Source organism: Patiria miniata, unplaced genomic scaffold (genome assembly GCF_015706575.1).
Source record: "Patiria miniata isolate m_02_andy unplaced genomic scaffold, ASM1570657v1 HiC_scaffold_9, whole genome shotgun sequence".
Taxonomy (NCBI): Eukaryota; Metazoa; Echinodermata; class Asteroidea; order Valvatida; family Asterinidae; genus Patiria; species Patiria miniata.
In genome coordinates, this window is record NW_024037076.1 from 19,073,514 (window position 1) to 19,089,191 (window position 15,678).

The 15,678-nt window shown below is 39.8% G+C and overlaps 1 protein-coding gene across 1 annotated transcript; it reads right to left on the reverse strand.

Moving 5' to 3' along the window:
• Positions 1–1,413: 1,413 nt before the first annotated feature.
• On the reverse strand, positions 1,414–13,160 carry LOC119720266 (signal peptidase complex catalytic subunit SEC11A). Its single transcript, XM_038189891.1, has 5 exons — positions 12,972–13,160; positions 10,225–10,334; positions 9,239–9,388; positions 8,203–8,380; positions 1,414–1,706 (listed from the first exon to the last, which is right to left on the reverse strand). Exons 1-5 carry the CDS (start codon positions 13,020–13,022, stop codon positions 1,656–1,658), a joined length of 540 nt encoding a protein of 179 aa, XP_038045819.1. The 5' UTR covers positions 13,023–13,160; the 3' UTR covers positions 1,414–1,655.
• Positions 13,161–15,678: the final 2,518 nt, after the last annotated feature.

The following is a 15,678-nucleotide window of genomic DNA, read 5'->3' on the forward strand; positions in this document are numbered from 1 at the left end:
AGCTACAACAGACATGGAGAAAGAAAAAAAACGACCATGAAAAAGAAAATGCCACCAAAAAAACGGTCTCACTATAGTAGTACACATTCACAAAATACAAACGTGTTCAATGGATTTGAATGAACTTGGCACTGTTCTGGTTTTCCTATTTATTTTTAGCTCTTTTCCCTACACTAATACAACTACGCCTCAAGGAATGTGTTTCTAATAGCAACCTTAACCAACCAGTATGAACATATCACCACCCTAAAATACTCAAATTGCAGTAAATAACTTGCCAAAAATGCATAAGAATGAAGAACTATTTTGAAGAAATGAAAATACAATACAGCTCGAAAATTCAGAGATCATCAAGCCATACGTACACATAAATAATAATAATAATTTGGGAGGCTAATCATCCTTACTCGCAGCTGGTATGCTGAATTACGAAGGACGCGGCTACAACGTGGTCGGGCCGCTGGCACGTGAAGTCGCCTATGGCTGCCGGCCACATCGACCCATATATATGACCACGGAGCACAGCCTGAGATCGACAGTGTTTGATTTTTCCGAAAGGAGGAAAACCGGAGGGCCCGGAGAAAAACCCTCGTGGCACAGGAGAGAACCAACGTACAACTCTACTCACATGCGATCCGCGGCCAGGATTCGAACCGTGGTCACCTTGGTGAGAGGCGAGCGCTTTACGCACAAGCCACCCATGAAACATAAAGGTTTATAGGGCAATGAGTTAATTTTGTAATAATTTTCCTCATACATATTCATGATCTAGCATTGGCCGCTCTTTGGTCAAAGCTTCAATGCACAGATATACCAACTCTATGCATGGTTAATGCTGAATTTATGTCTTATGCCGGGCACTATTACTTACAATGTATTTTGCATGTTTTGCATTTAAGCAAACTGAATTCATAAATACCTGAGACAGTTTACACATTCCTATTGGTCGAGAGCCTGTCACGAAGATGGTTTTAGCCTGCTGGTAAAACACAGCTGCGTTCTGCGCCACATCGCACCGTACGCGCCAATCTCCATATAAGGAGATTTTTAGCACTACGCGTGCGAGGCTCATACCATAGACATGGCCAAAGGGGTGTTTCAAAAACGAAGAAAAACTGTTGAACAAAATCATTGGAATTTTGTCAATTTTTTTGGACTTTTTGACTGAAAAGGTATTCATGAATGGGAATAAAAATGTGCTTGGCTAGTTTTAAACAACTATGTTTAAAACTAGCCTGGTCGCGGATAATGTTTGCTTTTCCCACGCCTTCAGCTCGGGCAATTATTTGCGATCAGGCCCCTAGCCAGTTTTAAACATACCGGCCAAGCACATATTGAGTCCCTTAGTATTACAAACATGTAAGGGACTAATACACAAAAATACAACATAACTAGAGAGATATAAACGCCGCTCTAAACTGTCAAAACTTGCTTTAAAAAACCCAAAAGCCATTACCACCAAGGAGCGAAATCAAGGAGTGATCAAGAACTTGTAAGACCTTTGGTCTTCAAAGCAGACAAAAAGGTCAGAGAAATTCTAAAACTACACTGACACCACATGTAATTATAAGGGATTGATGTTAACCTTGACGATTGATGTTAATACCACAGGAAAGAAAAACGAAAAAGGTGGCGAAGACAGTAAATCTTGGGTGTCATTCTCGATGGATCAGGACGAACAAGCCAAGCCCAGCCAGAACTATATACTGTAGATGGGAAGAAAGACAAAGAGAAATTCCATTCAATTCATTGAAATGTTCTCACATAAGAACCAAAGTTCAGTGTCTAAATGATAAGAATGTAAACCAGGTAAAAATGCAATGTTATGCTTTTTGGAATATATTGACTGCAGTGGCCCTAGGTTTGGAGCACTCTATGCTGCAATCAAACTAAATTGATTCCATTCCAAATTCTGTATCGGAATGCTGACTGAACTTCTTCTTTTTTAGGATTCAAATCCCTGAACCCTAACCTACCCCAACCCATCAAATCCCAATGGCATGTTTTGTTGGAATCTGTCAGGATGGGAACAGTACCCTTATACTGACAGTCTTTTACATTGGGTTGGCACACCTGCAGAATCAAAGGCAGAAATATGTGTGTGCAGTTTCCCGTATGGTGATAAAATTTGCCAGGAAGGGTATGGTTCCTAGTAAATCATGCTAGGGGGTTAGGGTTAAAGGCATATAGGATCATTTGCTGTTTATGCATGTTGTTCGTTTCCAATAATAACACCACTCAAAATCCAAAGAAGAATGTTCACAACCTAACCTGTTGAAATTTCAGCTCAGTGGATATTACACTTTTCGAGAAAACAGTAAAAAATAACATGCACAACCTTTTCATCACAAAACACGATTTTGTCAATAGCACTCTTTCTTCCAAAAATCTGTCAATCGTCTAATCGTTGGAAATCACCAAAAAAAACCTTTTCATTTCATCTAAATGACAGCAAGCCAAACAGAATAATTTCACAGGGTGTTTAGTACCAGTACAATCTTTAATCCAAGTAAGCTTTTGATAATAATTTGGTAGGTTACTTTTAGGATAAATGCAAATGATCCTGCATGTATGTGCCTCAAAGTATTCTATTCCAGAATTTAACATTCGATAAAGCCACTTTTGTAAGATCTTGGACACGGCATTAAGATCTCAGTGTTGGTTTATTGAGTGCTCATAACCAAGTGAAGAATACATACAGGATACAGCACAGAATATTGGGTGTTGTCTTAAAGGAGTCGTATTACAATGGGTTCTCATTGGCCAGTGGGAGGTGGTCTGAGGTGGTCTGATGTGGTCTGATGTCTGACCATACTTCTGGCCTGACCTACAAGTATATATGTATGTCAAGGGTCACACATGTGTACTTACATGTTACATCTCCCTTTTTACAAATTCAAAACATTTGAATTGAATCTTAACTGAACTATGTTTATATATTTTTTTATACAATTATAAAGCATATCTCCTGTTTTAATACAATGCTGTAAAATCATCAATAAATCATTCATACATTATTTATGATATTATTAGACATTCATAAATACCTCAGACAGTTTAGCCATTCCTATTGGTCGAGAGCCCGTCACGTGGCCGGTATTAAACGGATGATAAAGACATGGCTAGCTGGTCTTAAACACTTTTCCAGTGTCACAATAAAATGTGGACTCCTAAAAATCCAGTGCCTCTTATCGTTTCATTGGTTGAACGTTCACAATCCTCACGTAGGCATGCGCAACACTACCAGGGAGTTAGAATTTTATAGTTCTAAATTCAAAACGCAACGCGCCAGGTGCGTTCTGCGCGACATCGCGTAGAACATGATACGCGCGCGTCAATCTCCATAAAAGGGTTGTTTTCTTCTTACTCGCCAGCTGAACACTCCATTATTTTGCAGGAGGGATGTTTCAAAAAGCATAAAGTGAATTTGTTGAACAAAATCGGGATGTTTTGAACGAATTATATGATTTTTTTTTACCGAAAAGGTATTTATGAATGGGAATAAATATGTACTCCGTCGGTATTTATCACTCTGTTTAATACCACTTAGAGTCTGGGTGCTGATAATTACCCTCGCCTCCGGCTCGGGTAATTATCAGCACCCAGACTCTAAGTGGTATTAAACAGAGTGATAAAAACCTCCGGAGCACACATTTATTCCCTTATTATATGAGCAACATTAAATTTTAACAGTTAACATGTACTGTGTAGTAATAATACATCAGTTGTTTTTTGGGAAATACATTGGAGAAATCATCTGCATTTCAAAATTATCTGTTTTTGAATATCAATGCATTTCCATAATTTATCAGTGTTGCTCTTAGTTTGCTTCTTTCTTTCTTTCTTTCTTTTTTTTTACTTAGCTTGCAAATCGATTCGGTTCCTTCTGTAGTTACCTCCTTCTGATTCAACCAAGTAACTTCTTGGAAAGTTAAACTTTTTTAGAACAGTTGCATTTTTCCATGTTCTTTGTGGGGTACGCATTTTAACTTGTTCACCAATTTGCAGAGGTCGAAGATTTTTTGTGCCTCTGTCAAAATATTTCTTCTGATGTTGTTGCTTGATAACCAGTTTTTCTGTTACTTGAGGGACAACCTGGGGTTCTAGTAATTTACTAGATGTTGGAATTGTTGTCCTTGTTCGTCTTTGCATGAACATTTGTGCTGGACTTGCATTTAACCCTTCGACTGGTGTGTTTCGATGGTTAAGCAATGCCAAGTATGGATCTGTCCCATCTTCTTTTTTGAGCAGGTTTTTTGCAACCTGAACAGTCTTTTCAGCTTTTCCATTGCTACGAGGGAAATTTGGTGATGAAGTTACATGATTGAATTCGTACTCTTTTGCAAAATTCTGAAATTGTTCACTGGAGTATTGCGGTCCATTGTCAGAGATTACTGTTTCTGGAATTCCATATCTCGCAAAGTGTTGTTTGCAAATGTTGATCACTTTTTGACTTGTTGGCATTGAAGTCAATTGGGTTAACTCAAAGAAACTCGAGTAGTAATCTACAATGAGCAAATAGATCTGCTTCCCTGGTAGTTCAAACAGGTCTGTTGCTATTTTTTGCCATGGGCGTTGTGGTTTTTCATGCCCTAACATTGGCTCATTGGTTTGTTTTGGTTTGTACTTTGCACAGGTCTCACAACTTTCTACCAACGTTGTTATTTGTTTTAGCATGCCTGGCCAGTAAACAGTATCTTTTGCCAACTGTTTGGTTTTCTCTATTCCTTGATGCGATCGGTGAACTGTGCTCAAAACATATCTCTCATTGTCTTCGGTACCACTACTCTGTTTGACTTGAACACTATACCATCTTCTACAGTTAGTTCTTCTCTAATGGTCCAGTATTGCCGCAAGGATTTGTTCGTTTTGTTTATTGTTTCTGGCCAGCCATCTAGAATGATTTGTTTCAAGTCTTGCAATTCAACATCTTTCTCTGTTTTTTGTTTTAGCTCATTCAGTTTTGTCTCTGACATAGGTATGCAATCTACCATACACACAGGAACATCTTCATCTGTCGTAGGTTCAGAATCTTGAAGGTAGTTTCTGCTCAAAGCATCCGCTACATGCAAGTCTTTTCCTTTGACATATTTCACTCTCAGGTCATATTTCTGTAGTGTTAACAGCATCTTTTGTAACCGCATCGGTGCTGTATACAGCGGTTTTTTTAATATTGCCTCCAGTGGACGATGGTCAGTTTGCACATTGACAGTGCGGCCAAAAATGTAGTTGTGAAATTTTGTGCAGCCAAACACTATTGCTGCCAATTCTTTCTCAATTTGAGCCCATCGTTTTGGGGTCTCTGTGAATGCTTTGGACGCATATGCCACTGGAAGTTCACTTTGCAGTAATACTGCACCTGTTCCTGAACTTGAACTGTCAACACTAAGTGTTACTTCTTTGTTTACATAAAAGTATTGTAGAGTTGGCGCTTGAGTTATCATGGATTTCAATTCCTGAAAAGCTTTCTCTTGTTCATCAGACCAGAACCATGCTACATCTTTGTCGAGCAATTTTCTCATAGGTGCTGTTTTGTCTGATAGGTTAGGAATGAATTTCCCAACGTACGTTATCATGCCCAATATTTGTTGGACACCTGCTTTGTCTGTTGGAGGTTTCATTTTGAGAATTGCCTCGATTTTCTTTGGGTCTGGTTTCAGACCGTTCGCTGTTATGACATGACCCATGTATTTTACTTCACTCTGATTAAACTTGCATTTTTGTGCATTCAGACGTATGTTTTTTTCTTGACATCGCTGAAGCACTTCCTTTAGGATTTTGTCATGTTCTTCTTGAGTTTTGGCATGAATTAAAATATCATCCATAATAACTTGAACACCACTCATATCACAGAAGGTTTCAGTCATGATTCTTTGAAACATTTCTGGTGCCACATTGATTCCAAACGGGAGTCTGTTGAATTTGTATCTCCCAAATTCAGTATTGAAGGTACAGAGGTCGGCACTCTCACTATCTAATTGAATCATCCAATATCCACAATTTGCGTCAAGGGTACTGAACACCTTTGCGTTTGCCAACTGATCCGCTATTGCGTCAAGTGTGCGCATTGGATAATATTCCCTGAGCAAGGCTTTGTTCAAGTCAGCTGGATCCAAACAAATTCTGACTTTGCCTGATGGTTTTACGACTGCGCACATGCTACTGACCCAACCTTTTCCGGGTCCTGTGACCTTTGTTATGATGTTTTGGTCTTCCATTTTTGTCAACTCTTCTTTTACTTTTTCTCTTAGTGCTACTGGAACTCTACGGGGTGCATGCACTATAGGCGTTGCCTCTGGTTTGAGTTTGAGTGTTTGTTCTCCTGGCATACAGCCTATTCCTTCAAATACCTTCTTATATTTTTCTTTTAGCTCTTTTGTGTCTGGTTTACATGCATCTTTCTGCAGATTTGGATTTTGGATGACTTCTTCTACTTCCTTGATCAAGCCTAGTTTCTTACAAGTAGCTAGCCCAATAATTGGTGTTGCCCTATTCATCTTAACTACTTGGAACTCAATGTCATAATATTTATCATTGTACTCACTCAGTAAGGTGCACTTGCCTATGGGCTTGATTTTGTGTCCACTAAATGAAGTTAGAGTCACTCGTGATTTTGTCAGTTCTTTGCAAATTTGTCCGTGCAGGTGAGCTGGAAGGACATTGCATTGTGCTCCTGTGTCCACTTTGAACTTGGTTGTCATCATTTGACGAGCTTGTGTTCCAATCTTCATGTTGATGTTCCACTCTTTGTCGTTCGCTCCTATCTCAGCCATGAACAGTTCTTCCTCATCTTGCCCATGATTGTCCAGTGACTGGATCTGATGGTTCGTGCGGCACATTTTGGCGAAGTGGTTGGGTTTCTGGCACTTGCTGCACTGGCGACCGTGTGCTGGGCAGTTTCTGGGTCCGTGTCTGTTTCCACATTTTTTGCAGGAAAACGTGTTAGCCGTGGATGTGCCTGCATGGCCTGGCTGATTTCTGTTGCTGGGTTGTTTGGTCCTCTGCCATTGCTGACCTCTTGGATTTTGTTGTCGCTGACTTCTCGCCTGCTGCCTTGTTTTCTGCAGGGCATTCAGTGACTGCTCTTGCTTTTCCTCTTGAGCAGTTTGTTTTAGTTTGTTCACTTGTGAGTGAGTGATTTGCGCAGTTTTGCAAATCTCAATTGCTTGTTGCAGCGAGACATCTTTGGCTTGCAACAGCTTTGCTCTGATGGCGTTGTCTCGGATTCCCACGATGATTCTGTCTCGTATGAGACTTTCTTGTAGCTCTCCAAACTCGCTTGTACTTGCTTTTCTCTTCAGATCCGTGATGAAGACTTCTACTGTTTCCTCCGCTGTTTGCACTCTACTGTTGAAGATATGTCTTTCGTATGAGACATTTTTTTGAGGCAGGAATTGTTTGTCAAACTTTTCGATGAGCGTGGCAACATCCTCCTTGTCTTCTCCTTCTTCGAAGCTGAATGTGTTGTATACACTGATTGCCTCTGCTCCTGCTACATGCAGTAGGGTACTGCTTTGTATTGTTTTGGGTTTATTTCCGAGCCCACTTGCTATTTTGTATATTTGAAACTGTTGTTTCCAAGATTTCCAGTTTTCCGCTGGATTTTCAGCAATGTGCAGCTGTTTTAGTGGCGGTTGTAGTGCTTGCATTTTGCAAGATTTTCTTATTATTTTTTGACACTACTTCTGACACCATGTAAGATCTTGGACACGGCATTAAGATCTCAGTGTTGGTTTATTGAGTGCTCATAACCAAGTGAAGAATACATACAGGATACAGCACAGAATATTGGGTGTTGTCTTAAAGGAGTCGTATTACAATGGGTTCTCATTGGCCAGTGGGAGGTGGTCTGAGGTGGTCTGATGTGGTCTGATGTCTGACCATACTTCTGGCCTGACCTACAAGTATATATGTATGTCAAGGGTCACACATGTGTACTTACATGTTACAACTTTCAGACCCACTATGACCAAACATTTTGTAACTAACATAATATAAACAAATTAAATTTTGTAACAAAAAAGAAAAGAAAAATTGAAATAACTTACCATTTTAGCATACGTTTCACAAAGCCTTTCATAATTTTCCAGAAAAAAATTGCACAACTACATCTCAGAGAAGCAAAGCAATGCAAAAAAAAATAAAACCCACAAAATTGTGAGGACAAGTACAGAACAAAAAACTCCGACCAGTTACACTCACCTTAAATTTTGGGTAGTCATTCATAAGAATCGTTACTATGCCAACATACGGTACAAAACCCCGGGCTCGACCAATCACGTCTTTCCGTTGAAGCCACAGCTGTCCTGGTGCATACAGGCCTCGATCATCCACCATGTTGTTGTCACCTTTAGTCAGAAACTTCATTTCACCATTTTCCCTGTTTACAGAAAAAGGGGGAAAAAAATTTTAAAAGATAGATATTAACCTCATTCTTCAGACACTGAAAAACCTCATGTTTGTCAAAGTAAAGTTATTTACAACTTGCAAAGGACTTGAAAAAAAAAAATTGACAAATATTTCTCCATAATTTGGTCTCTGTGGAATAGATGGTTCCAACTGTCCAGCAGTTCAGAGTGCCTGAAGATCCTGAATGTGTAAATTTAGAGAGGCATTCTATAATAAAAGATGAATGCAATCGATGAAGAAGTATTTACATTAATGTACTGACGTGTTTTGCAAAATCCAAACTTTGAATAGTTTAAAGAAACCAAAATGAAAGAGAACTGAAATGAAACATAAAATGTAATTTTTCAACCAAAAAAAGAAAGATTTACATCCCTCCATGGATTTATGAAATATTAACAGAAAGACAGAAAGACAAAAATAAGTCCAAGGTTGGTCAAGGATGAATAAACTGCGCACAATGCCTATCCTGCATATCCGGTTCGTAAGAGTGACGTCATTTCAACTTAAACCACGCCCACTACGCATGGAGTAGCATAGAACCATTGGAACCGGAAGTTGACTGAAGAGGTGAGTTTTCCCAATGTCACTTACGAAGTGTTACCAACTCTATCACGAAGGCCCCCTTCAATGGCGAAAGCATTGTGCTAGCTATTGTTCAGATATAAATCTGTCATGGGGCAGTTGCTTTGTACAATAACATGCCCAATGGTTTCTCCATTGAAGGGGCCACGTGACTGTTCAGTGATAACATGCCCGGATTCATCTATACAGTGTTAGTTCTAGTTGTAGCAACAAAGGACTATCTGATAGCAAAGTACCAAGGACTTACTGTTCGTGAAGTCGTAGCACCCTGTGGACTATGGGAATGTCTCGGCCTTCAATCTTGAAGACGACAATCTCCCCGACGCGGATGGGATCGTCTTGGTAGTTGGTGAGGAACAGCAGGTCGCCCCGGTGAAAGGCTGGCTCCATACTACCGCTGGGTGGAAAAGGGATAAAACGTCCCACAAAAAAAGGGGAGTTTTTTGCTCCAATCAGTATTTTTAAGTATTAAGTAGCACATCTAGAATGCAGACATTCAGTGTCATAATCTGAATGTACGACACACGTAAGGTCAGTCCAAAACAAGGACAACACTTTGTTGTATACGTAGTATCAACAACATTGTTTTCAAAAATAAAAATTAACCAGTTACCCAGCACTCTGACGGAGAGTAGAAGGAGAACGATCATGTTTTAAACCTTGGGCAAGTTCAATCAATGACCATAGTTAACCATACTTTGACGAACTTTGATGGAATGCACACTGTGACGATGATTGGACCAGTCTAGTCGACCATTCAGGACCAGCCTTCCGCGGTTGGTTGCGCAACGAGTTATAGCTGGTCATTAACCCTAACCGAACTCAACCCATCAAAGCTCAACAGCAGGTTTTGTTTAAATCTGTTGGGATAGGTACAGAACCCCTAAACTGATCGTCTTTTACATTGGGTTGGCATACCTCCAAAAACTAAGTCCAACAGTGTGTGTACAATTTTCCATGTGGGTGTTGGAATTTGCCAGAATGGGTATGGTTCCTAGTAAATTAGGCTGGGGAGTTTAGGGTTAATAGCAATTTTCATAGCATAGTGTAGAGGGGACAGGGTTGGTGATTTTTTTTGATTTTTTTTTTTAAATCAAAAAATCAGATTTATTTGATTTAAATTAGATTTTTTTGATTAAAATCAGATTTTAATGGAGTTGGTAAAGTTAGGGTTAAAGGTCACATCATCTAGTATTCCTGCGCCACTGCCTGAGACTGAGAAATGTAACTCACCTTAAGACGACAACAATAGGACTCTCACTGCCCATGACAACCATCAGACCTTTCCATATCATCAACGCTGACGACACGATCATTCCAAAATTCAGCACCTGGTAGAACAGCTGTAAAGGGATAGCAGGGGCAAAGAATCAGGCTATGAATACGTGTAGCATTGTATTTGTAATAATAATAATTGTGCAGAGTTCTCGCACAAAGGTCAAATAACCCACGTCCCTACGCTGAAGGTTTTGGGTGCTTTGTGACGATACTGCAGACAGGTCTTTACCTTGCTCTGTGATACTTTATATTTATCACACCTTACCAACAAATTCTGTGTCTTGATTGGCCAAGAGTTAGTGAGATGACAAAGCAGGCAATTACTAGTGCACAGTATGGGCCATCGGTTAAAACTTGTTTTGATTCCCCATTAAAGGTATAGTCCATCATTTGTAATTTGTGCAATTTGTTCGTTTGAAGCAACACACCTACTCAAAATCTGAAGAAGGGTGCTGAACAACTAACCTGATGAAGTTTCAGCTCAGCTTCAGCTGTATATTTCGAGAAAAACAGCATTCTAAGATCTCGATTTCAAGTCAAAAGCTGCCGAATCATGTTTTGAATTGGGCCTGAATTCAGCGTCCAAGACACGTTCTTACTGAGCCGAATGCAGCTACGCGATGTCGTGCACTGATCCGACGAATTATAGCAACCGCGCGCGTGCGTGTGCGTTGTGTCAACGCTTGCGCGCGCTTTGCTGAATAAAAAAACGAACTACTAACGGAAATTTCCAACGGTGCGTCTTAAGAAGCACCGTTGGAAAGGCCTTCTTTCGTTGATTTCTTCAAAATGACAGCATGCCAGAAAGAATAATTTCACAGGGAGTTTAGTCCCCTTACTATCTTTTAGCTAAGTACGTTTTTCAACAATAATTACGTCAAGTCACTTTTTGAATAGCTGCAATGATGGACTACAGCTTTAATACGTGTATGTGTATAGCAAGAATTTATAGTGGTCATCTTTTCACACATTGTTGTTGCATTGGTAATTGGAAATGGACTTATTTTAAAATTCATTTTTTACATTTCTTTACAGCTTATCAGAATAAAAAATGTTTTGGATAAGGCAAGGTAAAAAAAACAACATGTTTAGCATCCGGGTTTTTGAAAAAAAGGAGGCGGGGCTTTTTTTTTCTTTCGTTTTTTCAAGATAGCCGACAGCCGTTGGTTTTTACACTGTTCAAAGATACAAAAAATGAAACAGATATGCTGGACAAGAGAATTAAACATATTTACAGTGTTTTTAATAGTTTTCCAGCACGGATTTACAAGAATTAAAAAACACTGCCGAGCGGGCATTCTTGTCCACGTTGAGGCTGGTTTGGAGATCGCAGGGTCGACTGCTAGACCCGTGAACGTGGCTTGTAAACTACGCCACGCTCTTGTACCATTTCGAACCAAGCGAAATCGTCCTTCCGTGACAAAAACTGAACATTACTTTACCGTGTGATAAGTACTCACATATCAAGCTTTCTTGAACATGTTGAAATCTGCTTTTATGCCAAACCTTGCATTTAAACGAAATTCGAGGTAAAATCTGGCAAGATCTCGACGTCCTGCAACCTCCTCCTGATGCATGTGATTTACTAGACAAGGCCACGTGATAAATGCTGCGGATAATTTGGTATCGCACTGACGCTCCGGGCACTCCTTATGTCCGGATCATAAGTGCGATTCCAAATTATTAGCAGCGTTTATCACGTGGTCTCGTGATTGGCCAGTCTGACACCGCCCGCGATCATATGCGTCACATGGAGCAGACGGGTAGCTCGGAGGGCTCCAATAATTTGGCACGCAAGTGACCCTGGGTACTTGTCCAGTAAACGTTAAAATCTAATTTCTACACGTTCATATAGGTCTTCATTTTCGGCAAATTTCTTCGAAATGACACATCCTGAACACGCGTGAAGGCAAATAAAGAATTCTAGGTAAGTACTCAACCTGCATACGAAGATGGCGGATCGATTTCGCTAGGTTCGAAATGACACAAGAGCGTGGCGTTGTATACAACGCCACATTCACAGGTCTAGGTCGACTGCATGCATGATTGATGAGAGAAGTGACCAATAGAGTCTAGAATTAGAAGTTTCGACTTGCAAGTATTTGATTTTATGATGGATCGGTCATTTGGACGTTTTTTTTTTTTTTAAAAGAAAAAAATTAAAGGAGGCGGCCTCCAAAAAGGAAGCGGGCGAAGACACTAAACATATTTTTTTTCTTTTTTTATTTGGCCTAAATCCCTTTTTAGATATTACCAATACCAGTTTTATTACTCATGAGTACTATGACCCTGCCGGAAAGAATGTTGCAACCTGACGCCCCTTCAGTGGTTGTGTACAAAGTCTATGGAGAGTCAAGAAAATTGTCAAACACTCAAAGTATTTCCCCCAAAAAATGTTGCAACCTGACGCCACTTTTTTCTTCATTCACAATGAAGCCTTGAAGGTCATTCAATCTCATTGCAAAAATGATGACAAGACATGAATCTGGGCCTGAGAAACATTTCCAATTGTGTAAGGAAATACTTGACTCTCCACAGACTCTGTACACAATCGCGCAAGTTACGTCAGGTTGCAACATTTTTTCCCCCATATGTTTGTGCATACACAATTCCTTCCTCCATGGCTGAACAATGCCCTCTGTCATGACTGCAAGTTGTTTGGTATTTTTGGTAAGGTTTCTTTACCGAAATTCAAAACCAACCTGACGCTTGTTCATTCGCCGAACCTCGTCTAAAAACTCAAAATTCATCATCGTGGACGTGTAGTCCCGTAAAGGCTACTCCGGGAAGAAAAAAAATCCTTGGAAATGCAGGCCTATTTCATCATTTCAGTTCCGTATGTCACTATTATTAGTACAGTGTACTATAGTATTATTATGCAGCATACATACTATGTACATGTGGTTTCTTGTCATTGGCGCATTTATCGAGCGCCCTCTAGGTGTACCGCACGCCGGCACTCAAAAGCGCTAATGGAGGGCGCCCTTTCGTAAAACAAGAGGTTTGCGGTAGCACGATTGAGTATCAAGACATTTTGACAACGCACTGTAAAGCCATCTAAAAAATATAAAAGTACTGCAAGATGTATGGAGAATGTTCATTTTATGTCATATTTTTTTGTTGAGTATATGCCATTTATATCGGGGTAAAAGTCTTTACGAATTGTCGTAGAAAATTATGCTTTTGAGATCCGTTTGTGGTCAAAATGTGAAAGAAATAAGCTGTATAACTTTGTATAGGGCCTAATAAGAAGCCTGACTCACGGCAGACGCCGTGACTACGGTACCTACCAGACATTTTGTTCGCTTAGGGTTTTTGGGGTCACAATTCAGCCTATATGAGTATGTGTCAGAGTTGAGTAAAGTCTGCTTGCTTTTTCTTGTCTAACTAACCGACCGACCGTCCAACCGACCGACTGACCCGGTCTGCCTGAATGCTTGGTTTGGTTACAAGTCATGTCCGCGATTGAGATCTCATCCTTAGTTTGCAGAAGGATGAGTGGAGTCTGGCATTTGCCTGATGTTTGAGGTATCAAGGAAATGTATAGATATGGTGCCAAAAATTTTTTAATGTACAATTTGAAAAAAAAGCCTGAAATCAAGCCCAGTGCAAGGAGGACTTATATGAAAACTCTCACCCAAAATCAGTTATAAAGCAAGACTAAGAGCCGTAAAGACAGGGGCGGCGGAACCGGGGGGGGGGGGGCACTTGCCCCCCAGATTTACCTCTTGCTTCAATTTTCTGCCATCTTGAAGGATCAGAATCAAATTTTCGGGGGGGGGGGGGTGGAGGAGTGCAAGTGGCCATTCCGGCACTGTAATCAATTAGAAAAGCGGGGACCTCATTTGGCTCTAGGGGGCGCTCTTTCCCCCATAATACTTTTTAACAACGTTTTGGTATTTGATACAATGTGATAAACACATTTTGCCATGCAAGTGCACATTTCTTATGTTATGTCTTATTTTATCGGAGATTATCGAAGCAGAATATGAACCTACCAGCTACCGCTGACGACAAGATCATGGAGGCAATTCCAAGCAAGGGACAGATGACCAGAACAGCCATAGTCCGACTAGAACAGCCAGGGGTGCGTTTTGGCGGTCATAACCAAGAATTGGTTCGGTGGTTTCTTGTCGGTGAATTTCTTCGGCAATTTTAATTGGGTTAGAATTATGCGTGATCATGTAGTACTCAAATCCCCAAAACAATTAACCAACTAGAGAAACCATCGAACCAATTCTTGGTTATGACCGCCAAAACGCACCCCAGCACTAACTGAATGAGCGTCACTTGTGATTTGGACTTGCTTAAGTCTCACCTTGGCCCCAACGTTAGTATAGGATAACCCTATTTATAACACCCAAAAGGTAATCATAATGATGAAAAAGACTTCCCGTGTCAGGTGTGTCCTTGTGTGCTCAAGCACAATTTGGCACATTCGCCGGCATGATTTTTCGGACCAATGCAGAGTACTGATCTCAAAGAAGAGTTACCAAAAAAGTAAAGATTACCTAGATCAACAATACAACATTATTTAAACTAAACAAAAGAAAAGAAAAAGTCTTACAATGAAAAAAGGAAATGTCAAAAGCCACGAATCGATAACCCATAAATTCCCGTGTAATTTGCCTCAAATATTGAGTCTAACTATTTTAAGAAGATAAAAACAAAAGAAATGACACCTTTATTAAGAAATAAGGAAATAAAAAAGTAAATTCTGATTAAAGGCGCCTTTGAAGATATCGAAATGAAGAATGACGAAATTGAACAAAATTATAAAATTGTGTGGCATTAGACGAATTTGATTTCTCAATAACACGATTCGGCGCAGACGAGACGAGATCGAATACTCCTGGTCAAAAACGTGTGCTCATTGTTTGAATTTGTTTGGACTACCAACAAACCAGACTTTGCAGTTGTGGAAGGAGAAATCAGGGTGAGTAAAAACCGGAACCCAAACCCCCCAAATTATATTTCATATTTCAACAAATATATAGCACAAAACATAATAATGGCTGAAAAGCCAATTTCATAAGCAACTTTTATATGAAAAAACGTACTGAAATTGCACAGTCCGTTCAAAGAATATCACCATTTAAACACAATGACCCTAAAATCTCTTTCGTCCAAAAAATGCGATTTCAAGAATCGTCGTCACAATTGTCTTCAAACATCACCAGCGATAAAACCTCTCAGTTTAAAAGTTAAAAATATTCAACAAAAGTCATTTGAAGGCCCGTCATTTAAAAAAAAGGGGATTTTATAAATCATATTGTTTGCCTAACCAGGGTTGTTAATAAAGATATTGTGTACTACAATTAACACAAGTGAATACATGTCATTTTCTTTCTTCCAAACAGTCAGAACACTAAACTGCGTTTTTGGACGAAAGATGTTTTAGGGTCATTG